This window comes from Crocuta crocuta, unplaced genomic scaffold, assembly GCF_008692635.1.
Source record: "Crocuta crocuta isolate KB4526 unplaced genomic scaffold, BGI_CrCroc_1.0 scaffold243, whole genome shotgun sequence".
Lineage (NCBI taxonomy): Eukaryota > Metazoa > Chordata > Mammalia > Carnivora > Hyaenidae > Crocuta > Crocuta crocuta.
Genome location: NW_027529596.1, coordinates 5,750,745 through 5,776,345, shown reverse-complemented (window position 1 = coordinate 5,776,345; position 25,601 = coordinate 5,750,745). Strand labels below are relative to the sequence as shown.

Sequence of the window (25,601 nt, the reverse complement as noted above, 5' to 3'; positions counted from 1 at the left end):
TATAAGTATTCCAGCTTTCCTTTGATTTTACGTATACTTTCCATCTTGTTACTTTAAAAAAAAATTTTTTTTTGACATTTATTTAGTTTTGAGAGACAGAGCATGAGTGAGGAAAGGCAGAGAGAGACCGGGAGACACCGAATTCAAAGCAGGCTGCAGGCTCTGAGCTGTCAGCACAAAGCCCGAAGGGGGACTCAAACCCACTAACCGTGAGACCATGACCTGAGCTGAAGTCGGAGGCTTAACCAGTTGAGCCACCCAGGCGCCCCTCCATCATGTTACTTTTAACCTTGGTATTTATATTTAAGTGGGTTTTCTTTTAGGTATCGTGTACTTGGTACTTTGTGTGTGTGTGTGTTTTATTGTGTATGATGGTCTTAATTTACAACTTGATGGCAAAAAAGAAGAGAGAAGAGTTTAAAACTGGGCTTTCCAGCTGATCCTGTCAGATTGAAGAAGTTCCATTTTAAATGCCCATCTCAGTGCCCCCAAGGTAATAATACTGAATCTGCATATGCAGCTTCCTTTATTTTGAGCTAAGTTGATTTCAGTACATCAGTATTAAATGTGAAAGGTCATTTTTGACCTAACAAACAATATGCAGCAAACAGCAGCACCTGTAAGCACACAGCACTCCTAGAGATGCGGGGACTTAATAGAAATACACTTTTCGTGCTCAGTGTGTCATAGGGCTAGCTGGGAAGAGCCAGCTTGTGGTTTTGTTGATTTTCTTCATCAATTTTATTTTTAGTTTCCTTGATTTCTGCTCTTATATTTATTTATTTTCCTTATCACAATTTTGTTTGCTCTTCTGTTTCTTCTTACCTAAGCTGAAAGCTTACATTATTACTTTAGATCTTTCCTTTCTAATGAACGTGTTCAGTGCTATAAATTTTCCCTTAAGTACCATTTTCACTGCATCCCCCAAATCTTGACAAGTTGTATTTTCATTTAGCTCATAATATTTAAAATGTTTTCTTGAGAATTCGTATTTGACCCATGTGTTATTTAGAAGTGTATTCTTTAACTTCTAAGTATCTGAGGAGATCTGAGCTATCTTTCTCTTACTGCTTTCCAGTGTAATTCCACTAGGGTCTGAGTGCATACCCTTGAATGATCTGTACTTTTAAATTTGTTAAGGTGTGTTTCATGGCCTAGAGTGTGGTCTGTCTAGGTGAATGTTCTGTGAACTTGAGAAGAATGTGTATTTTGCTGTTGTGTGATGAGGTCGTCTATAAATGTCATTTGGATCCAATTGGCTGTTGGTGCTTTTTTAGTTCAACTATGTCCTTACTAATTTTCTGCCTCCTGGATCTGTCCGTTACTGAGAAAGAGGCGTTGGGGTCTCTAACTGTAATAGTGAGTTAATCTGTTTCTCCTTGAAGCTTTATCAGTTTTTCTCTATTGTATTATGATACTCTGTTGTTAGATGCATACACATTAATGATTCTTAGGTCTTCTTGAAGAATTGGCCACTTTATCATTATAAAATGACCCCCCCTATCTGGGATAATTTCCCTTGCTCTGAAATCTGCTCTGTTTGAAATCACTGTAACTGCTTCAGCCTACTTTTGCTCAGTGTTAGTGTGGTATGTGTTCCTCCATCCCCTTACTGTTAATCTCCTGGTATCTTTACATTTAAAGTGGGTTTCTTGTAAGTAATATGTGATTGAGTCTTGTTTTCTACACTCTGACAGTCCTTGCCTTTTAGTTGGTGTGCATTTGGAAAGAGCATGTATTCTCTTATTATATATGGGGTTTTATAAATGTCAGTTAAGTGAATTAATGATAAGTCTTCTATGTCTTTACTGAATGTTTAGATGCTTGCTTTCATCAGTTATTAAGAGATGGAGATGAAACTCAACTATAATTGTGGCTTTGACTATTTGTCTTTCAGTTCCATCACCTTTCCTTTATTTTAATCTTAAAGTTCTGCTTTTAGGTGCTCCCAAATTTAAAATGGTTATATCTTCTTGATGAATTTACCTCATCATTTCATCTAGGTTAGCCAATATTTGGCATAAAGATTAGAGTGGAGAGAAATGAAATAAATAGAAAAACAATAGAGAAATTTAAAAAAAAACAAAAGTTGATTCTTTGCAGAGATCAACAAAACTGCCAAACGTTCAGTTAGATTGTCTAGGAAAAAAAAGAAATACTAAAATCACAAATGAAAGAAGGACATTACTACTGACTTTATAGAAGTAAAAAGGATTATAGGAGAATGCTCTGAACAGATGTGCATATAAAAAGTGGAAAACCTGTATGAATGGAAAAATTTCTAGGAACATACAAATTACCAAAATGAGTCAAGAAGAAATAGGAAATCTGAATAAAGTTACAACTAAAGGCAATTAAATCAGTTATCAAAAAACTCCAACAAAGAAAAGCCCAAGGCCATTACCCTGATTCTAAAGCCACACAAAGACATTACAAGAAAAGAAGACTAGTCTTCAGGATCTTCCAGTACCCCTAATATAGATACAGAATTCCTTGGTAAGATACTAGCAAACCAATTAGTAGCGTATTGAAAGGATTGTACACCATGATCACTTGAGTTTTATGGAATGCAAAGACATCAGACTAAATTAATCGTAGTAATAACCCCCGTTAATACAATAAAGAAAATCCACATGATTGTCTCATTTGGTGCAGAAAAAGCATTTGACAAAAATCAGTACCCTTTGCTGATGAAAAAAAAAAACCAACTCAGAAAACTAGGAATAGAAGGAAACTTGCTCAAATGATAAAGGCCATAGATGAACCCACAGCTGACATCATACTCAGTGGTGGAAGACTGAAAGCTTTTCACCCAACACGAGGAAGAGAACGAGAACACTCACGTGTGACACTTCTGCTCAACACAATACTGGAAGCTGTAGTCAGAGCAACTAGCACAGGAACTAGAAAGCAATCAGATTGGAAAGGAAGTAGTAACACCGTCTCTCTTCATAGCTGTAGAAAACCCCAACCACCACACACACACACTCACATACACAAAACCTCTTAAAGCTAACAGAGTCCGCAAAGTTGCAGGATATGAAATCAGCACACAAAATACATTATATTTGAATACATTAGCTGTGAACAATCTGGAAAGCAAATTAAGAAAACAATTCCATTTAAAGTAGCATCAAAAGGAATAAAATATTTAGGAATAAATATAATCATGGAGGTGCAAGACTTGTGTGCTGCCAACTACAAAACTTTGCTGAAACAGATGAGAAGACATGACCGGGGGAAAGACCCCCCCATGTGTGTGGCTTGGACACTTACCTTTTGAGATGGAAGTTCTAGTCAAGAGTGATGTTGCAGATTCAGGGCAATCCTTAGGACAGTGGTCATGTGTGCAGGCCTTGTCATAGGCTACTGGATTCATTTTGCTTATATTTTGTTGAGGATTTTTGCATCAGTGATCATAGGGATATTGGTCTGTAGGTTTGTTTGTTTTTTTTCTAATTTTTTTTTAATGTTTATCTTTGAGAGAGAAAGAGTATGAGTGGGGCAGGGGGACAGACAGAGAGAGAGAGGGAGACCCAGAATCCAAAGCAGGCTCCAGGCTCTGAGCTGTCAGCACAGAGCTGGACACAGGGCTCGAACTTGTGAACCACAAGGTATGGCCTGAGCCGAAATCAGTTGCTCAGCCGACAGAGCCGGCCAGGCACCCCTGTTGGTCTGTAGGTTAGAACATGCATTTCTTTTGAGGCACCAAATCAAACCTTAATGAAAAACAAAGGAACTATATAGCTCAGACCATACTCTGTGATCAGTAAAATTAGAAGTAACCAACAAAGAAATACTTCTCTAAACCCCAAATATTTGAACTCTTAAAATGAACTTTAATATAATTCATGGATTAAGAAGTAGTTACATTGAAAATCAGAAAATATTGGAGTTAGAAGGACAGTGAAATTTGTGAAATGCAACCAAGGCAGTTCTTAAATACTTGTACTGGGGTGGGAGTGGGCAAATAAAACAGAAAGATTAGAAAATTAATTTAGCTAATTATTAGCTAAAAATAAAATGAGGGAAAAGAAATTCGACAACAGAATAATCATGGTGAAAGTAAGTAGAAGCACACAGTAAATGTAAAAGTTCAAATGAATAAATAGAAACAAACATTTGAAACCATCAAGAAAATGCAGTTATATAAAAGACTAGTAAAGCAGACAAATTTCAAAATTAATAAATAATTAGGAGTGAAAATGAGATACAGAAATATATAGAAATGAAAATTTAATGTAACTACCATGAGTAATTTATATATATTTTTTAAGTTTATATTTTCAGAGAGAGTGAGCATGTGCGCTCGTGTCCATACGGGTGAGGCAGGGAAGGGCAGAAAGGGAGAGAGAGAATCCAGACAACAGCACCGAGCCCCACGTGGGATTTGATTCCATGAGCCTTGAGATCATGACCTGATGCTTAACCAACTGAGCCACCCAAGCACTCCTATACTCTTTTTGTTTTAAAAAAAATTTTTTTTAATGTTTTATTTATTTCTGAGAGAGAGAGAGACCGCGTAAGCAGGGGAGGGGCAGAGAGAGAGGGAGACACAGAATCTGAGGCAGGCTCCAGGCTCTGAGCTAGCTGTCAGCACAGAGCCCGACGGAACTGCGAGATCATGACCTGAGCCGAAGTCGGATGCTTAACCGACTGAGCCACCCAGGTGCCCCTATCCTGTTTTTTTTAAAGAGAGTTTATGGATAATTTTAAGCAAGCTTTAAATTATCAGCTGACTCAAGAAAAATGTGTAAACATTTAATTGTTAAATTAGCATACAATCTGTCACTTCTCCAACTGCAGTGTTTTCACTCCAATGAAAAACACCAGTATAACCCCAGATGAATTTTTCAGGTAATCTCCATCAAACATTCAAAGACAAAGATAATCCCTATCATTAGAAAAAATTTTATACAGTCTGTTCCAAAGGAAGGGAGGGTGGGGGTCATATGTTTCTCAAACTTATTTTATAACCTTGAGCCCAAACCCTGATAACACTTACAAGAAAGAACAATGATAGGCCTTTTATGAACGTAGATGTAAATATTCTAAGTAAAATATTGAGCATTTATTTCCAGCAGTGCAAATAATATGTATGTTCTAATGACCATTTGTTCTAAAAATGTGATTTTATTAGAAACATTTAATGTTATTCACCATATTTAGAGATTAAGGGAGAAATCCACATGACAATCTCAAACTTTATAGAAAAACTTCATAAAATGAAAGTAGAACCTATTCATGATTTTTTAAATTATAGTTAAAACACTTTTAGTAACATAGATTTAACATGAACCTTCTTTAAATAAGTTTGTATCAAAAATTTTTCTATAGGGGCACCTGGGTGGCTCAGTCGGTTAAGCATCCGACTTCGGCTCAGGTCATGATATCACAGTTAATGGGTTCGAGTCCCGCATTGGGCTCTGTGCTGACAGCTAGCTCAGAGCCTGGAACCTGTTTCAGATTCTGTATCTCCCTTTTTCTCTGGCCCTCCCCTGCTCACACTGTCTCTGTCTCTCAGAAATAAATTAAAAAAACATTAAAAACATTTTTTTCCTACAGTTACAAGGCCTGGGTGGCTCAGTCAGTTAAGCATCTGACTCTTGATTTCGGCCCAGGTCATGATCTCGCATTTGGTGGGAATGAGCCCTGCTCACGCACACGTGCTCTCTCTCAATATAAATAAATGTTAAAAAAAAATATTTTTCTACAAACATTATACTTAGTGGCTGAATATTACAAATATTTTCTTTAAATGTAAGAAAAACAGTATCTACCAATATCACATTCTAGGCAGTTTTTGAGTATCAATATTAATATTGAATAAGCCCAATTTACTCATTTTTTATTCAGCATAGTATTGCGCTCTAAGAATAGGACAAGACACGTTACATAAGATATCTAGGGAATGATACCACTATTACAGTAACGGAAAATAAACATTGTATCTGCACCATAATTGGGGGAGAAGTATAAGAATTTGCATGCAAATGACAGAAAGGAACTCCACAATATTTCCTTGAATCGTATGTAATTATAATTTGGGGAAATTAAAGATGGGTGAGTATCAGTGAGGGGAAGGCAGTAGGTATCAGCTGCACCTCTGTGTTTTAGGTCTTAAAAATACAATAGTCTCAGAGTACATTTGACAAAATGTTAACATGTGTTACATCTGGTTCTCATTTTATAGTCTTTCCTTTACGTTCAAAATTGTTCTTTTTCAATGTCGGAAGTGGAGTGGAAGGGTAGATGGAAGCGCCAAACGCAGCCCTGCTCAGGACCACGGAGGAATAAAGAGGGAGCAGGTGTTAAATGGAAAACCGCCTGCAGAATGGGTTAGATCCGTTTCTTTCACTTTTGTGTTGCTTACGTACCTGGGGGGAGAATCCAATCAGGACTCTGAAAGTGGAGATATGTAGTGAAAAGGAAGCTTATATACAGACAGTAAGACTACAGCGGATAGACTGTAGGGCGTGAGATTAAGAAGTACGGGGGAAAGTATCCTATAAGAAAAAAGCAAGATCTGTGAGGCCTCGCTGGCGGGACTGTCTTCACAGAAGAGGCTGGGGGTGGGGGCACCTTCGTAGTGACCGTGATCGGAAAGGAGTGGGAATGCCACGGAAGCAGAAGTATTTATAAATATGTGGTCCTGAGTCCGGCGTGGTTCCTGCCCGAGGTCTTGGCTTCTTCCAGTGAGAACGTGTGCGGCCCACAGTAGGCTGCCTTGTGTGGGGACAGGTCAGGGGCTCCAGCCAGGAGCTGAGGCAGGGGCTCCGGGACTTCATGCGGGCTGCTGAGGCTTTATTCTTCATCAGGGAAAAACATTTCTATAAAACCGTAAGGTTGAAGACCAAAAGGTTTTAGGGAAGATTGATTTGGAATCTGTGGCTCATTTTGATCTTACTAAGATCTTCATTTTGATCTACCTTGTATTTTTCACATTTGTGCTTATTTTCCAGAGAATTCCCACAGAAAAGAAGAGAAAACTTGCTTTTAGAGTGTAACTGAGGTACTTGATTGCTTGTTTTGATCACTTCTTTGATACTCATTTTAGTGAAATGGCAGCTGTTTAAATGAGTAGTTTTATCTAGTCCTTATGTGAGGAGCAGAGCAAGGCTGCCTGAAGTAAGCCCTCTCTGGAGGGACCTGCGCAGAGTTTCCATATCGGTTTCCGTATCGCTCTTTGGTTCCTTCATTAAACGTCCATGTTCCCACTTGAAGATTAACCTTCATCTCTGTCCAGATGTGAAGTTAGAACTTTTAGTGGGTTTTTTTGTTTTACACGGTTACCATTTCAAATACTCCTCATTCTTTTTTTTTTTTTTAATTAAAAAGTAATTTGTTTTACTGAGCTGTAATTCACCGTAAAGTGTGCACGTGAGCAGGTGTTCATACACTCACCAACTCCCTGTCACCGTTGTCTAAATGCAGAGCGGTCACCAAATCTCCTCCTTCCTCGGAGACCCAGGTTCGTTTCTGGCACACTCCCCTCCAGCCGAGGGGATTTCCCCCGTTTCTTGTAGTGCAAGTTGGCTGGCAGGAAATTTGTTTTCTTTTATCTGAGGATGTCTTTATTTCGCCTTCATTCTCGGAGGATATTTTCACTGAATATAAAATTGTGAGTTGATAGTTTAGTGAGCGCTTATTCAATTATGTGTTCCCTTGTAAATTATGTGTCACATCTCACCGGCTGCTTGCAAGATATTTTCGTTTGTGTGATGGATTTAGAATAAATCAGTCTGACTGGGCTGAGCTACACTTTCCAGAATTCCCTTTGCTGTATCAGACTCTCCTGTGAGATTCTGGGGGGGTTGGGGGGTAGCCAGACGTGAAGCAGCAGCGACCTGTAGCTCTGATCCTGCTGCTGGTCTGTCTGCTCACCTCACCTGCCTCTTCCCCCGTCCCCTGCGAACCACTGTTGGGCCGCCGTGTGTGTTCCCGAGGCAGGTCCCCAGCTTGTGCGGAACATCTATGCCGCGGTCACAGACAGTAAGAAATGGCGTGGGTTCCGGTCTATCCTCTGGGCTCCAGTTCCTGCTTCCGGGTTTCACTTTGTTCTCCCTGTTTTCCATGCATCCTCCCCTCACACCGTCTGCCCTGTGGACGCCAAGCTCCACATGTCCTTGAACCTGAGACAGCAACCTTACAGGGACTGCATGGCCAGCCCCCTCCCTGTTTTGAGTGAGTGCAGATCCCCCTCATCCCATGCTCCTCCCTCCCTCTGTCCCATCCTCCTCCCTTCTCTTTCTCCCTCTTCTTCCTCCTCTTTCTCCGTCAGTCTCTGTGTCCCATGGACACACACACGCACACACATGCACACACACGTTACTGCTTCTCTGCTTGAACCCTGACTGATAGGATTTCAGATTATAATGCCCGTAGGTGAGGTTTCCTTTGTATTTATTTCTACGTGGAGTTCTCTGAGCTTTCTGAGTCTCTTACCTTTCACTAACTGTGGAAGAATTTTAACTGTTATTTCTTGAAATATATTATCTTCTTGTCTCCTCCCCCTTTGTAATTCCAGTTACACATACGTTCAACTCGTTGACATCATCCCATTGGTCTTTAAAGTTCTGTTCATTTTTTTTTAATTTTTCTCCTGTGTTCTGCAGACTGAAGAATTTCTATTGATAAATCTTGCAGGTTACTGACCCTGCTTGAATCTTTAAGTTGCTATAAGACCATAGTGCTTGGGATTCTCTGTCTGTCTGTCTGTCTCTCTCTCTCTCTTCCTCCCTCTCAAAAATAAATAAACTTAGGGGTGCCTGGGTGGTTCAGTTGGTTAAGCGTCCGACTTCGGCTCAGCTCATGATCTCACAGTTCGTGGGTTCGAGCCCCACATCAGGCTCTGTGCTGACAGCTAGCCCAGAGCCTGGAGCCTGCTTAGGATTCTGTGCCTCCCTCTTTCTCTGACCCTCCCCTGCTCATTCACTCACTCATTCTCTCTTNCTGCTGATGTGAGGCCGGGCCTGTGCCATCAGCAGGAGCAGGGATACGCTGAGCCCTTTGAGCAGGTTCTTGGAGAAATCCTGAGTTTGCAATGGATGCCACTTGCCAGACGTCCCCGCCACAGCAGCAGGCCTGTGTCTGAAAGGTCCCCTGCCTTTCAGAAAGGCCTCTGTTTTACTCATGAGAGTTCTTTTGTCTTTATAAGCAGCTCTTCTCCAAGTATAACTGAGGTCTTCAAATAACGTAATGTACCTGTGGATGCACGTGAGCAGCACCACCTGCCCACAGATGCACCACCGGCAGAACGTTTGTGAGGCTCTCTTTACTTTTCATTCATTTATTTTTCATAAAATGTTTATTTTTGAGAGAGAGCAGGAGAGGGGCAGAGAGAGGGAGACAGAGAATCCCAAGCAGGCTCCACACTGTCCGCATGGAGCCCAGCGCAGGGCTCCAACTCATGGACTGCGAGATTGTGACCTGAGCCAAAATCAAGAATCAGACGTTCAATCAACTGAGCCACCCAGGGGCCCCTGTGAAGCTCTCTTTAAATGAGAAAAATCTGTCAAGGAACAGAAAGTATGAGTTCACATTTCTGGGGATGACTTTTAAAGCAGTGCTGACCGTGTATGCTGCGTGTGAAAAAGCCCTTCTAAATTCCAGCAGGGAAAACAGATGTATTAATTAAACATTTAAGTTTTCTTATAGCTAATGTAGTCACTTTGTTGGGCTCAACCTGTGATATAATACGTGTATATTAGTGTGATATGTATACCTTGAGTCCCTTGGTCCATTTCTTTTTATAGGATCAAGGTCAACATTATGTAGGACATGAATTCCTGTCGTGTGGTTTTATGGAAATGAAGTGTAGTTATTTGAGTTTCTAGTCATTTGTCAAGAAGTGTTCATTGGTATTGTAAAGCTTAGCAGATAATATAATTAAGGTTTGCCGAAGATTTATTACTTTTGTTAGAAATGAATCTTCTTTCCACAGTCCCACTTCTGAGCATGTGCGCATTTACGTACATAGCATAAAACCAGTGTTTCAGGACAATGGAGATTAAATAAACCTGTCTAAGCTTAGTTACTCCCTTGAATTGTTTTAAAGAGATAGAATTACAACATTGGATTAATGTCTGTGACAAATCTAAGCATTCAGTAGTGTTGGCGGTTTTTAAAAAAATTGTCCTCCTTGACTTTAAAAAAAAATTTTTTTTTTCCTGAGAGAGAGAGATCACATGCACGAGTGGGACAGGGACAGAGAGTGAGGGACAGAGAATCCCAAGCAGGCTCCGGGCTGTCAGCACAGAACCCAGTGTGGGGCCTGATCCCACAAACCATGAGATCATGACCTCAGCCAAAGCCAAGGGCCAGACATCCAACCAGCTGGGCCTCCCAGCTGCCCCAAAGGGGTGGCAATTTTTATTGCTAGTATCTGTGTTCTCAGGCTTTTTTGATCCACATCAGAGTGGTAGACATAACCACCATCCTATTCAGATAGGATGACAGTTAGCATTCCATAGTCACTGTATCCATTTTCCTTGCAAGTTTGGAGCCATGCTGTGTATTTCTAGAGCGCCTACACTGGAGACGGAAGGAAGAACACAGAAGACGGATGGTAACGATTGAGTGGTTGCTGGGAGGGTTAGAGGACACTGATCTTCAGGGACCGTGCAGTCTGTCCTCCCTGCCGTCATTCCAGCCACACCAGGAACGGGGACTGTGACTTAGTTCAGGGACATGTTTTCTCTCTGTTCTTCACCTAGGCCGAAAAGCAACACAGTGCTTTAAATGATGGCGTGACTTGGTAAGATGCAGCTGTGGTAGAGGGTAGCGTGGGAGGACTTTCAGGCGGCAACGCTGCTCTCTGGTCTTCAGGCTAGAAGGAAACGCACCCTGGAGGTGCCCTGGCAGGACACTGGAAGCAAAGACCTGAAGCTTCCTGTTTACATCGTCCGGAGCTGCGTTTCCTGAAAACGCACTAACTTTCAAAGAAAGATATGGCCTAGGTTTATTGTGTCTGTTGGGAAAATAGGTCACATTTGCAGTTCATGACCGTGCGGCCATCCATCAAGTGGGGAGCTGAGATGTAGAGCTGAGTGCTTCTGGACTCGGCTGGTCCTTGCGCGTTCCTAAATTCGAGTTTGCAGCGTGTCACTTGACCCAGGAGTGTTTTGAGAAGTATGTCCGGTGTGGGGGAGGGAGAATTAAGATGATACTGGTTTAAAGTCAGAATAGAAACTGGATGTGACCTTCTGCTAAGGCCGTCATGACAGAGTACCACGGACTAGGCGACTTCATGGAGATTGGTTTTCCCGCGGCTCTGGGGGCCAGACCTCCAAGACCAGGAGACTGGCAGGGCTGATTGCTTTCTTCTGAAGCCTCTTTCCGTGGCTTGTGGATAGGCCGCCTTGTGGATGTTCATCCTCACGTGGTCTTTCCTCTTCCTGTGCGTGCCCACATCTCCCCTTCTGACAAAGATACCTGTCAGGTTGGACTAAGGCCCACACTAACACCTTGTTCTAATGGAGTCACCTCTTGAAAGGCCCTCTCTCCCAGGACAGCCACTGGGGTGAGGACTCCCAACATATGGAAGTGGGGGAGGGGCACAGTTCAGCCCAGAAGACTTAGATATTTGAAATGTGTTCAGTGGTTGAAAGTGAAGGTCCCTCTGGGGCTTGAGGACATGGCAGCCGGGCGGCCCCAGATTTGTGTGCTGGCGCCTCAGTTGGGGCCCGTAGCGGCTCTTGGCATGTTCTCTCTCACGCCTTTCCCCATATGCAGAATTAGGGTTCTTGCTTCCCTGTTTGGATATTTGTACTTTACTGAGTTCTCTTCTGCTTCTGTGTGTGAGTCGAGGGGAGGAAATATGCTCCCAGCACGAATGTCTTGACTTTGACTAATATCCAGAGAAGAAATCAAAGGCAAAGGCATTTTCATGCCGTGTCTTCCCAGGCACCGCAGTAGAGAGAGCTTGGGATCCGGAGACAGAGGGTTTGCTGCTCTGGTTGTTACTGTATCATCTTCAGCAAGTCATTTTACCAAGTGCACTTCAATCTCCTCGTTGCTACAAGGGTAGACTACATGCCCTCTGACCTCTCCAGCCCCAAGATTGAATGGTGTGTTTGTTTACTCCTGCCACCAAGTGGCGAGTGCTGTTCTCGGAACTGGGGTTGTAGCGTCACTGCAAAACCAAGCCCTAGATGGGACAAGTATGAAACAACTAGCAAGATGGTAGATGTAATCTCTACCATATCAATAATCGCACTGAGGGCAAATGATCTAAATACCACAGTTAAAAGAGATTGTCAGATTGGAAATAAAGCAAGAATCACCTATATGCCGCCTACAGGAAACCCATCTAAGTGTAAATTACAAATCAAAGGGAAGCAATATACGTACTTACAAGAACTAGAGTGGCTATACCTAATCTTCACTAGAGTCCTGTGAAGATTTCAAAGCAAGTAATACCAGAGATCAGGAGGATTATTTCATAATAATATAGGGATCAGTTCATCAAGAGGATGTAAGAATCTTAATTATTTTTGCATCTAATAACAAAACTTAAAATACATAAAAACTAAAAGAACTGACGGAAGAAATAGGTAAATCCACGTTACGGTTCGATATGTCAATACTTACCTTCAAATAGCTGATAGAAGAAGCAGAGAGAAAATTGTTAGGTTAAAGGGGCGCCTGGGTGGCTCAGTTGGTTAAGTGTCTGACTTCGGCTCAGGTCATGATCTCACGGTTTGTGGGTTCAAGCCCCATGTCGGGCTCTGTGCTGACAGCTAGCTCAGAGCCTGGAGCCTGTTTCAGGTTCTGTGTCACCCTCTCTCTCTGACCCTCCCCTGCTCATGCTCTCTCTCTCAGAAATAAGTAAAACATTAAAAAAAAATTTTTTTTTAAAGTGTTAGGTTATGAAAGAATTTAGCAGCCCCATCAACCAACTTACTCTGATTGACACACAACCCCATCTGACGGCAGAAGAACATTCATCCTTCTCAAGGTCACATGGGGCATTTGCCATGGTATACCATACTGTGAGCAAAATAACTATAAATTTTAAAGGATTCAAATACTTTAAAGCGTGAAAAGAATAAAAACAAATCAAAACAGACATGTGGAAAGTCCTCAAGTATTTGGAAACTCAGTACCATTTTCAGTAATCTGTGGGTCAAAAAAAATAAAAGGGAAATTAGAAGGGATTTTGAACAGACTGAAAATGAAAGCAAAGCTTGTTTTGCTGTGGGATACAGCTGATGTCATACCTCAAGGGAAATTTGTAGTACTGATGGACTGTATTTGAAAAGAAGAAAGGTCAAAGATCAGTGACCTTATCGTCCATCTTAAGACCCTAGAAAAAGAAGAACAAATTAAACTCCATGTAAGCAGGAGAAAGGAAAAAATAAAGACTGGGGCAGCAGTCAGTGAAATAAAAAAACAGAAAAGTAATAAAATCAATGAAAGGAAAGGTGGTTCTTTGCAAAAATTAACTAAATTGATAAATTTCTAACCAAAGTGGAAAGACAAGTTATGAATATCATGAATAGAGGGGTGCCTTCACTATAGATTGTATGGGTATTCAATGGATAATAAGAAATAGTATGAAAATCTGCATGTCCATAAAATCAAGTTTTGCTGAAATGGACAAATCCCTTGAAAGACACAAATTACCAAGAAGAAATTAATATCGTGCATAGCCTTGTATGTGTTAAAGAAATTCTGTTTGTAGTTAAAATTCTTCCCATAAAAAAGGCTCCCAACCCATATGGTTTCACCAGTAAATTCTCCCAAACATTTACATAAAGAATAGTATCAATTCTATACAAATTGTTCCAGAGAATTGAAGATAAGGCAGTATTTCCCAGTTCATTCTAGGAGTCTACCTTAACCTGAAAACAATGGTAGGTAGAGGTAATACAAAAAATACTATAGAACAGTTTCCCAATAAAATTATATGTAAAAATACTTAGCAAAATTTTAGCAAATCAAATCCAGCAATACATACACGGATAGCACATCATCACCAAGTGGGATCTGTTCTAGAAATACAAAGTTGGTGTAATTAACACCAATTACTAGAATTTACCATATTAACAGTAACTAAGAAATAGCATGGTTATCTCACTGGATGCAAGAAAAAAAAAGCATTCAAGGAAATGCAACATCCATCTAATTTAAACAAAAAGCAAACAAACCAACAAAAATGCTCCCAGTAAACCAGGAACTGGAAGCTCCCCTGCCCTGATAAAGGACATCTAAGGAAAACTTATCACTAATATCCTATTGGGGAAAGACTGAGTGGTATCACGAGGTGAAGATGTTCACTGTGTTCAACACTGTACTGCAGCTTCTGGCCAGAGCAGGAAAAGAAGTAAAAAACACACGATTACCTATATAGAACCCCAGATGGAATCTACAAAAAAACTACTAAAGTTTAACCCATTAATTGTTTGATACGAGGTAAATCTACAAAAGATTGTACAATACAAAAACAACTAAACATATACAGCAGCAACAGTCTGAAATGGAAATTAATATCACAACAGCAACAGAATTGTCAAATACTTAAGGATACTTCTGACAAAGATGTGAAAGCCCTTCGTACTAAAAACTAATAAATATTGTAAGGAAATTAAAGACAGCCTAAAGCAGGGGAGACCTCTAATGTGTCCATGATTTAGAAGACCTAGTATTTTCAAGATGATAGTTCTCTCAAAGTTGATACATCATTTCAACACAATCCTGATCAAGATGCTAGCAGGCTATTTTGTAGAAATTATTAGCTTGATTCTAAAATTCAACGGGAATGCCAAGGACTTAAAATAGCCAGAACAACTTTGACAAAAAAGAAAGTTGGAACGCCTACATTGCCCAGCTTCAAGATACAGGAATCAGGTAAGTCTGTTCGGGACAGATAACATCTTTATTTGCCCTTAGAGAACCTAGAAATCTAGACCTGCACATATCTGGGTAATTGACCTAGAATAGATGTGCAGAGATTGCTCAGTCCAACAGATTGTGATTGATGGGACAATTGCATATACATATTTTTTTAAAAAAGAATTTGCAGCATATACAAAATTAACTCAAAACAGATCATAGTCCTAAAGGTAGAGCCTTCTAGAAGAAGACTTTGTGGTGAAAAAAGGAGAAAACTTTGTGGTGTTAGGTTACACAGAGACTTCGTAGATGAGAGTAGTGTATGATCCACAAAAATGGATAAATCAGACAGTAGCATCATTAAGAATGTGTGTTCTTCAGGAAGCACTGTTAAGAGAATGAAAGGAAAAGTCACAGACTGGAAGAATATTTGCAAGTCACAAATCTGATTAAAGACACATACCAAAAAAAAAACAAAAACAAAAAAAAAAAACCCCACACACAGATTATGTAAAAAATTCTACATTTCGTGACAAAAAGGGGGAGCGGGGAAAATATTAGACACTTTACCAAAGAAGTTACAAATTCATGAAAAATAGTATTACTCATTAGGGAAATAAATCTATTAAAATGATAGTGAAATACCACACACTCGAAGACCAACCAAACCAGTACTGGCAAGAACATAGAGCAACTGGAATTTTGATCCACTGGTGGTAGTAACAGAGCATGAAGCAACTGCTTTGGGAAAACAGTTTGGCAGTTTTTTAAACAGTTAAATGTACATCTAGCATGTAACCCAGCCATTCCGCTCTTTGGTATTTGTCCAAAATGAACGAAATCTCATCTCTGTACAAAGACTTGGACCTCAAGAGCCCTAGCAGCTTTATTTGTAAGAGCCCTAAACTGGAAGCAACCCAGATGTCCATTGACAGGTGCTGGATAAACAGATGGCAGTACACCTGTACGATGGACTGTCACCCAGCCATGCAGTGGAGGAGCTGTTGACACATGAAGTGACATGGATGGACGTCAAAATAATGGTGCTAACTGAAAAAAACGAGACAAAGGATACATGCTATGCGATTCCATTTACATAAAAGTCCTGAAAATACAAACAAATCAGTCATGGCAGAAAGCGTGTCAGTCATTGCCTGCAGGGACGGAGGAGGGAGAGCCAGCTCACAACAGGCTCGTGAGAAAACAAGCGTTTCGCCATCTTGATTTCCGTGATAGTTTCTTGGGTGTATACGTGTGTCAGAACGTGTCACATTGTACACTCTTGACATGTACAGTCTATTGTAAGTCAGTCCCCACCCTCACGGAGCTTCTGTTTTATTGGGAGAAGGTGTAACGGCAGTGGCAGTAAACAAATGTAAGTCTTTTTTGCGTGTGTGCAGGGTCACACTGCCCTCAGAGGAGGCCGCTGGGAAGGGTGGGCAGAGGTCGGCAGAGCCAGCTGCACATGCCCAGAAGCCCACCTCTGTCGAGAAGAAAGTCTTGTGGTGAATTTTTGGTTGGAAGGATGCAGAACCATTTTTTGAACATTTGTAAAATAGTGACTCAGCCAGAGCCCCAGGCTCCCGTTTCCTGCAGGTAGAGGTAGTGACCCCTCCTTCTTCAAAGAGGAAAACCGCAAGTTCTCTGGTCCCGATCACCTTTGCTGTTCCTGTGTATGTGTAAGAATACCCTTGTGTCTGGTGTCTGAGGGGAAGCAGGAAGATTTCCATCAGTGGAGCAAATGCTCTTGTGGCCTAAGCAGCGTCACAGAGCAGGGCGCACGCGACAGGAGCTTGGCCCAGGTGAGGTCAGGGCTGTGGGAGGAGAGCCAGGCTGTTCTTCCGAAGCCACTGCCAGTGGCAAGTGGAACCTGAATTAGGTCCATCCCCCAGAGAGTGCTTGCTAATAATCAACTTTGAGATGGCTGTGTACTGGGTGCAAGGGAAAGCATGCTAAGAAGGAAAAAGATTGAAAATCTCTGTTACATGTGCCGCAAACTGAGGTGTGGCCCTTCATTCTGAGCATGTGCTTTTAATTCTGCGCAGGACCCCGGTGTTTTAAACCATAAGTCTGTCTAGAGAATAATTTAAAACTTTTTGTCTATTTAACATAAATTTGATGACAGTTAAGAATGGGAAAATGCATTGAGCTAAAGCCAGTTGTGTGTTTCGTAAAATTTGTATAAAACATGCTGATTTCTGTCACTCTATTTTCCGTTTTTCTGTCCACACAGGAATTTTATTATAAAAGCAGCATCTCCTGGGGCACCTGGATGGCTCAGTCGGTTAAGCATCTGACTTTGGCTCAGATCATGATCTCGAGGCTCATGAGATCATGATCTTTGAGCCCCGCTTCGGGCTCTGTGCTGGTCATCCAGAGCCTGCTTTGGACTCTCTCTCTCTGCCCCTCCCCCACTCATACTGTGTGTGTGTGTGTGTGTGTGTGTGTGTGTGTGTGTCTCTCTCTCTCTCAAACTAAACAAAAATAAACTTTAAAAAAATAAAAATAAAAACAGTGAAAGCAGCATCTCGTGCTCTGAATGGCACTAATGAGAGCATGTACTCTGACTCCAGGCCCTGGGTTGGGGCTCCCTGTGTGAACAAGAAAGCAGCAGACCCTCCTGTAAGGCCAGAGCCCTGATGAGCAGGAGTCGCACCCTGGCCAGTGGGGGTCACAGAGGCTCGGGCTTCTGTGCCCTTCAACAGCCCCAGGCTTCCACAGCGCCACGCCCACAGCAGGTCTGAGGCGGAGGGATGCAGCCTGTCCCTTCCTAGAGTGGTCCCTCCAACTCTCTCTTGGGTCACGGTCCCCGATGAGGATCTGATGCAACCCAGGGATGAAACGTTTGCGTCAAGACCCCCGTCCCAGGGCAGGGGCAGGCATTAACGGCCTTCTGAGGTAAGCAGTGTGGTTCTGTGCCGAGTACGGGGGCAGCGCCCCGGGACCTGGAATGACTATCGGTAGGTGGTGCTCCTCATAATACAACCTGGTGGGCCAGGCGCCGGGGGAGAACGGTTCAGTGGTGCTTTCGCTGCACGGGGCAGAGCCTGTGCTTTGTTACCAGGGTTTTACATCCGTCTGGTTTGTTGCACGGCTGTCCTTGGAGGAAAAACCAGGGCGTTTTAGCCTTCTCTTTCTACCCTATTCTTCAGTGTTCATTTGTTCTCTTTCACATAATCCCTCAAATTCTGTACAGAACAACCAAGTCCCTCCCGTCCCGTGCTCCGACTATTGACCAGGAAGCCAAGCGCCGCGTCTCCCACACACAGACTCGACAGTGTGGCTGCTCTGGCACTGTTGTTCACTTAATTATTGCTCCTGAATTTTATCCTAGAGATGAAGGTTCCTAAACTGCAGTCTGTTAACAGGACTCTCATTCCTTCTTCTTGCAGCTTGTACCTCCTTTTAAGCCTCAAGTAACATCTGAGACAGATACCAGATATTTTGATGAAGAATTTACAGCTCAGACTATTACAATAACACCACCTGAAAAATGTAAGTAAATCTAATGGACAATTGAAAACGTTCACACATAATTGAAGGAAGCAGCCACTTAAAAAAATTTTTTTAATGTTTTATTTATTTTGAGAGCGAAAAGAGTATGAGTGGGAAAGGGGCAAAGAGAAGAGGGGGAAGGAACAGAATATGAAGCAGGCTCCAGGCTCTGAGCTGTCAGCACAGAGCCCAGCGCAGGGCTCAAACCCATGAGCTGTGAGATCATAACCTGAGCTGGAGTCGGATGCTCAACCAGTTGAGCCACTCAGGTGCCCCTGATATTTTTTTATCGAATATTTTCGAGATCAAATTCCACAGTGACCTACTCCATTCCACCTAAGAATGTGGAGTTCCTTGGGCACCTGGGTGGCTCAGTCGGTTGAGCTCTGACTCTTGATTTTAGCTCAGGTCATGCTCTCACAGATCCTGAGTTCGAGCCCTGCATCGGGATTTATACTGACAGGGAGGAGCCCATTGGGCATTCCTTCTCTCTCTCTCTCTCTGTCCCTCCCGTGCTTGAGTGCATTCTTTCTCTTAATGGTAAAAGAACATGGAGTTCCCAAGTGGAAATACCAAAGACAGGTAGCTGAGAGAAATGTTTTTGGGGAGCTGGAAAAATTATATAAAGAAAAATTGCAGTCTGAGAATCACAGACTAAATTGAAGACAACTTAGCCCTTCCTTACTGTTCTAATGCACTCTCGCCATCAGCTGAGAGGATTCTTAAGTAGACCCTCCCGTGCATCCCCGACTGCTCACTCCCAGACCACCCTCAGAATTATTCTAATTTTGGTTTCTTGCATTCTTAATAGTTCTGAATTCACTGTAAATGGAATCACCCTGTTTTTGTGTAGCTTTGTCTTAAGCACTAATATCTGTGGAGACATAATTTAGTTTGCTAGTAATTTTCTTGATACATATAAAGTGAATTACATGTCTGTTAAAACTATACATTCACGTACCACTTAAGCTCATTCCACAGACACTACTATGTGCACGCCCTTCAATAAATATCCCAAACGGATGGGCTTTAAAGGAAGGAAAGGTACCAAATATAACTTCCAGACATTCTCATGCTGACAACTGTGTGTCTGTCATTATTAGTTCAGCAACGAGGATAAAATTGAGTTTGAGGGGCAGGCGTGAAAAACCAGAAGATTTCTTCAGGCCACACATCCTTGGTTCACAGTCCCATTGTGGTGGTTTTCTCTCCTTCTCTTCCCTTTCGATCCCTTCCCACTTTTCTTCCCCCCTCTTTCCTTTGTGGAGGACAGGGTAGCGGAGGTGCTGGTTTTCAGTGAGCGTCTGCAACAGGGAAGGTTGAGGTGCCGTGTTGTTCCAGCTGGCCCATGGCCACCTGAATGTCTGGGGTTTCCAGCCTGGGGCCCGAGACCTGACAACGAGGGGCCGTGAACACACCCTGAAATGAAAAATGTAATTATGAATGATACACATAAGGGTGCATTTCTTTCTTAAGACTTGCTGGAAGTTAAGAACCTCTCAACTTTCATTTTATGAGGGAGGAAGTTGAAACCCAGAGAGAAATTGGGCTTCCCAGGTCCCTCAGTCAGTGCCGGTGGCCTCGCCAGGGCCCAGACCGAGTTGTAGAAGATTAATCTGTTGACGTGCTACTCCAGGTATAGCCCCAGTGGGACGATGGGCTTCCTTGATCTTAGAATTGTTAAGAGTTGAAGACCATGTTGGACGCCCTATGGAGTTGTGGGCCGGTAGCCCAGGGCTTGTGTGAGCAGAACGGTAGACACAGGCTGTGGCACCGATCCCGCTGGCCCCGGAGTGGACCGTGGCCATCCACTCGTCGGAAATGGAGGGCAGCACCACCCATGCAGTGTCGGGTGGGCCCATGAGCGCTCTCCACCACAGAGCATTAGCGAGTCTCCTCATTTGGATGTGGCCTCACCTGTGATCAGACCACATCCTGCCCCTGCCCACACTCTCCAGCGGCTCCTGAAACCTGCACTCTGTATCCAGCTGTTCACACTGGCTTCCATAGCCCTGTCTGCTCCCCCCGGCCTCCCCCAGCCTCGGGACTGGTGTGTCAACTGCTGGCCTGCCTGTGATGCTCTTTCCTCGGCGTGTGCTTGAATAGCTCTTACTCGTTCTCACCTCTCACCTTACAGGCCGCTTCACGGGAGAGCCTCCTTTAGCCTCCCATCTAAAGAACGGTGCCGCGCGTTGGACACCGTCTCCTCTGCCCTTGATTCTGCACGTTGACAGTTTGCTGAGAGTCTCCTGGTTAATGTGTTTATCCCTTTGTGTACTGTCTGTATGTCCACCTAGAATGCAATAACCCCGAGCAGAACAGCCTGGTTTCTCACTCACCGCTGGCCCCAGCTCCTGGCCCTGGCCAGGTCGGGACCCACATGTCTCCAGGATTCACCAGGCCTGCCTCACCCCATGCTCCAGACTCACATGGCACTGGTTGTGCTGAGAGGGTGTTGTTAACACACCCTCTGTGGCTTGATGTCTAGAACTTAGAAGATGAGGAGGACCCAGCACCGTTTGTAGAATGTAATCTGAACCTGGTGTCTCAGCTTCTCGGTCAGCAGCACGCAGTGTCTTGCCAGAGGGTTTTGTCACCAGCAGCATCCGTGTCATTTTAGACGTGGGGAGCGCTGTGTCTGCCTAGCATTTCACTGTGTGAAAGGATATGAAGTGTGTTTCTAGTGTGAGACCGGGGCCAGCAGGAGGCCCGCGACTGTAGTCACTTCCCAGGTGGGCCCCCGCAGCGTCCTACCTGACCTGGTGTCGATCTGATTTCCCTACTCTGCAGAGGGAGTAGGGGCCAGCTGAGGCCGGAGAGGGGACCGGTGGGGGGAGGGGGGGCCCGCCTGGTGGAGGGAGGGCCCCTGGATGTATCCCACATTCCCTTGTGAGGCCGATCAGAGGAGATTGGTGAAACCCTGAGCTGTGAGTACACTCCACCTGACCTGTCCTCCCTGCAGCTCTGAGTGGTGGTGCTGGGGAGGGACGGCCACAGCCGTCCAGCTGCCAAGGTGCGGAGGTTCTGTCCCAAAGCCTCCATGACACGTGATGGTCGTCTTCCCACTTGCCACCTTGCTTTTATGAAGCAGAGCAGAGTTACTTTTCAGGACAGATCAGCAGTTAAACAAGGTGTTCCTTCCCCACAAACATCTGCGGTCATGGCAGATTGTTCTTGCCGGAGTTAATCCATTGAACAGATTTGGGAATGTGTGGTCCTGCATTCTACCCGTGAATGGCCCTCTGCCTTCCTCTTAAAGGAAAAGAGGATTTCTTTGTGATCTAGTAGCTTGAAATGCTATATAATTATATGTGTTAAATGCTCCAAGAAAATTGGGCAGCGGGCTGCTCCTTAGACTGGGCATTCCTTCTGATGCGGAATGGCGTTGACCTCTGCCTCCTTGTTCCAGATGTGTCTTGTGTTTTTCACGTGGGTCCTGTGCGTGGTCAGCATGGTTCCCTGGGACCCAGCTTTCAGAGAGGAACCCATTCGTGGGTGGTGTGTTGTTGTTGGCAGGCCACCAACCCCTCCTTCCACAGCCCCCCACCTGTGCGGATCCGAGGGCCGAGCACCTCCTCCAGGGCAGGATCAGATACTGGCCCAGGAGGCAGGTGCCGTGAGGGGATGGGCTCATCAGCTTTGGAGAATCTCAAGGTATGGGGCCCTGGCCTGCTCATCGGTGAGACGGAGCTTTCTTAGTGTTCAGAAATGTGATTAACTTAAAACTCAAGTGACAGAATGAAGACTCTCAATTCTCAGCTGACGTGCAGCCTAGAGCAGTAAATGCCCCTCCTCAGGAAGGAAGCCCGGGCCCTCCCATGTGGTGTGGGGGCTGGCGGACCACCCAGGGGCCAGAGCAGCTCCGGGCCCTCTCTGCCCAGCCTCCCGCACGGGCAGTCCAGCCGACCTGCACATTCACGGTGCAGAAACACACACAGCCAACAAAGCTTTTGGTGGGGAAGACTGTTGCCTTGAAATGTGATTGGCACTTGTCAGAGTCTGAACATTAAGCTTTCAGCCGCCTTTTCTATAGAGTTTTTCTACTTTGTGACTCAACAGCAGATAGGCCATCCCCAGCGACTCCCACCTTCTGTGCAGCTAAAAACATCATCTGAATGATGCGTGCGGTTTGATTGGCTTGGTACCTAATGAATATTTGATAATAAGGAGGCAGAGATTTCCCCCAGATCACAGGGCTTTCTAGAAATGCTGATGATAGGCCCGTTAGCAGCAGGAGGGAAGCCCATGGAGGTCAGTGGTCTACAAGGAGCAGAAAGCCACCAGTCTTTTCCATGGACTGATTCCCAATCCAGTGATATTTTCTGGTACGTTCAAGGCCACAAATTTTTGGTTAGCAACTTGATTCCTTTCTAGAATCTTCTGTATTCAGAATAGAATATTGAAAAGAAGCACAGTGAGGAAAGAGCAGAAACGTTTGCTCTCCAGAGCAATGTATGTCATCGAGGAGCACAGAGTCACCCTCGTGTGACAGGGTGTGATTTCTGCTATGACGTGACATCCATGCTCTTGGAGAGGCTGGAAAATTTAAGGAATTGGCAATGTACTCCCTGTACGTATTTGAGGAAGTGAAACAAAAGAAGGTTGCTTCAAAGAAGGGTGTTTGAAAGCCTCCTCCAGGCTTCTCACTGTGGGACAGCATCTGACCCCGCACACGGGGGGCAGAGGGGATAGCAGGAGGGTCTTTGTGGGCTCCCCCTACACCGACAGGGAGCCCCGAGGGCGGCCAGAGTTGGCCCAGAGCCGGTGCACAGGGGGTGGTGTGGACCAGGATGACTGAACACTTGTCCCACCTGCTGGGTGGGACGTGAGTCTCCAGAACAGTTGTGAGAGGGGCTCAGTGACTGCCGGAGACCCTTCAGACACGGGAAGGCAGGGAAGAGGAGGACAGCTTCCTTCCATGCCTTCAGGTGTCTTCCTGCTGTGGCTTCCCGGGGAGCTAGTGTTTGGGTGCTGACATCTTACCCTCTCTTTACTCTGGTTTATAGTTGCATTTCAGGGAAACTGGGAACAATGACTAATGACAGAGGATGTAGAGTAAACAGTGTAAGTACTGTAAAATCGAGGGCCCATATGAAGCTTTATTTTGCAGTCACACCTAAAGCACCATGAAAAAAAATACGTGCATTTGAAGGCAATTGGTAGTGGATTCTAGACAAACACAGTGCCTCAGGGTTGACCCCTCTAAATGTGACGTGTGCGGTTTCTTGAAATTGAAGGTTACAGAAACTCGTTTGTTCCTTCCTATTTAAAAAAAAAAATCTTGTCTTCGATAGTATTTTTTTCACAGCGTATCAAGTCTTAAGATGGTCATGTCTTGAAGGAGATGATTTGACAGTGTTACTTCTTCGTGGATCGTGTGTTTGAAAGTGAGATTGTTTGGGGATTACGTGTAATTAGCCTGTGTTTTGCTGATAAACCCAAGTTTCCAGGAGCTTGTTGCCTCTGTTAACCTTCATGACGCTAGAAGTTCGAACTAGCTAGACAAGAGCTGGCACTGCAGAAGGTAACCATAAGTCTAAGTGGCCACTTTCTGCCCACAGATGACGAAGACGGCATGGACGGCATGGACAGCGAGAGGCGGCCACACTTCCCTCAGTTCTCCTACTCTGCCAGCGGCCGGGAATAAAGGTCCTCATTCTGCTCCTTCACGGTCATCCTAGATTTTCTTCCTCAAGATGATTCCTGGACACCACACCAGTCGTAGCTCTTACAAAGCAGGAGCGCCTCCGGACACCCCAGCCCACGCGCACCCCCACGAGAACACACCTGTACGCAAACACACCTGTTTGTTTTTGCATGAAATTGTATCTCCGTCTACGGTCTCATGCTGCTGCTGCTACTGTCTTACTGTTCTATAAGCAACTTTAAGAGGTAATTTTACAATCTTTGGAAGTCACGAGCCCGCCATTGTTCATTTGTGCACAGTTGTCATCTTTTGATCCTTTGGTTTTTGTTTTTCCTTAACAGTGAAGGCTAAATGAGATACACTGATTCTAGGTACATTTTTTAACTTTCTAGAAGATAAATCAAAAACTAATTAGACTAAGAAGATTTAGCGTATAATTGAGAATAAGCAATTGCGGCAGGGCGGTGATGTGCATACGCGGGATTGTAGGAGAGCCTCTCAGCTCAGTGCACAGAGTGGGGAACTGGCACGCAGACCTGGCTGGAGTCCGTAGGGAAGCCTCTGAGAGAAGGCCTGACCAGCCGTTGAGCTAGCTCGATAGACACACACACAATCCCTGCGGGATGCTGCCGAGAAGCCGGCCGCTCCACCCGGACGTCCACGCCTCATGGGCGGCCGTCGGCAGACGAACACTGTCCTTCCGGGGAAGGAAGCCTGTGCATGGCAGAGGCAGGTCACCCATCGGGGCTATGAAACCATTTGCACCAGAGAGCTTTTTTTTCTTTTTTTAATTTTGTTCCCTGTGCTTGGAAGCCTCTTTCCCTTCTTGATATTTATCACCTCTGATGGCTGAAGAATGTAGACAGGTATAATGACCCTGCTTCTCACCAAAATCTGTACACCGAGGTAAACAGGTGTTTGCCTTACTTGTTTTAAGTTTTTATTTTGAGTTCTACGTGAATTAGCTTTTTCTCGGATGTTAAAACTTTGAATGTCCTTTTATGATTTTGTTTATATTGCAGTAGTATTTATTTCTTAGTGAAGAAAACTGTGTCATGTTAGCAAATGCAGCGCCGACTTACACGAAATAGACTCACTGCAGTTCATTTTGACCCGTGTGCAAGGATGTCCACGCCGATGAGAGGCATGCACTTTCTCTCCTGTCTGACAAAATCGGATGAGGCTCTGAAATTGTACGTCTCGTCTTGCTTAGAGTTTGGCTTTGGGAGAAGAGATGCTGTCGTTTAACCCCTGGGTGCCGAAAGTGAGAGAAAAACCCCGGCTCTCTAAGCCGAGGGGTTAATGAGACCGAAGGATGTCGGTGTTGCTCCTTCAAGGATGGACAGGCTCTGACGCCTAGTGACGTACCGCCGGGGAGGAAACCCAGCCCCCCCGCCCCGTGACCGTGAGAAAGGAACTTGACTTGGCAAAACGAACACAGCTCGAGTTATTTACAAAGTAGGCAGTAAGGGGTGAGAACCTGGTGTGTTTATTCTGCTCATGGTACATTTATCACTGAATTAAGCCATCAGGGAAAACACAAAACAACACACAAAAAGAACACCTCCAACTTTTCTTTTTCTGTATATACTCATGTCCCCCAGCTCTAACATTTCTCACTGAG

At 44.0% G+C, this 25,601-nt stretch overlaps 1 protein-coding gene across 1 annotated transcript in view; it reads left to right on the top strand.

Moving 5' to 3' along the window:
- The window catches only part of AKT3 (AKT serine/threonine kinase 3), a 288,804-nt gene extending 264,557 nt beyond the window's left edge, over window positions 1-24,247 (top strand). The window contains exons 12-13 of the mRNA XM_077761823.1: window positions 18,228-18,330; window positions 23,892-24,247. Of these exons, the coding sequence (XP_077617949.1) occupies window positions 18,228-18,330; window positions 23,892-23,977 (189 nt within the window). The 3' untranslated portion in view covers window positions 23,978-24,247. The remainder of the gene's footprint in view (window positions 1-18,227; window positions 18,331-23,891) is intronic.
- Window positions 24,248-25,601: the final 1,354 nt, after the last annotated feature.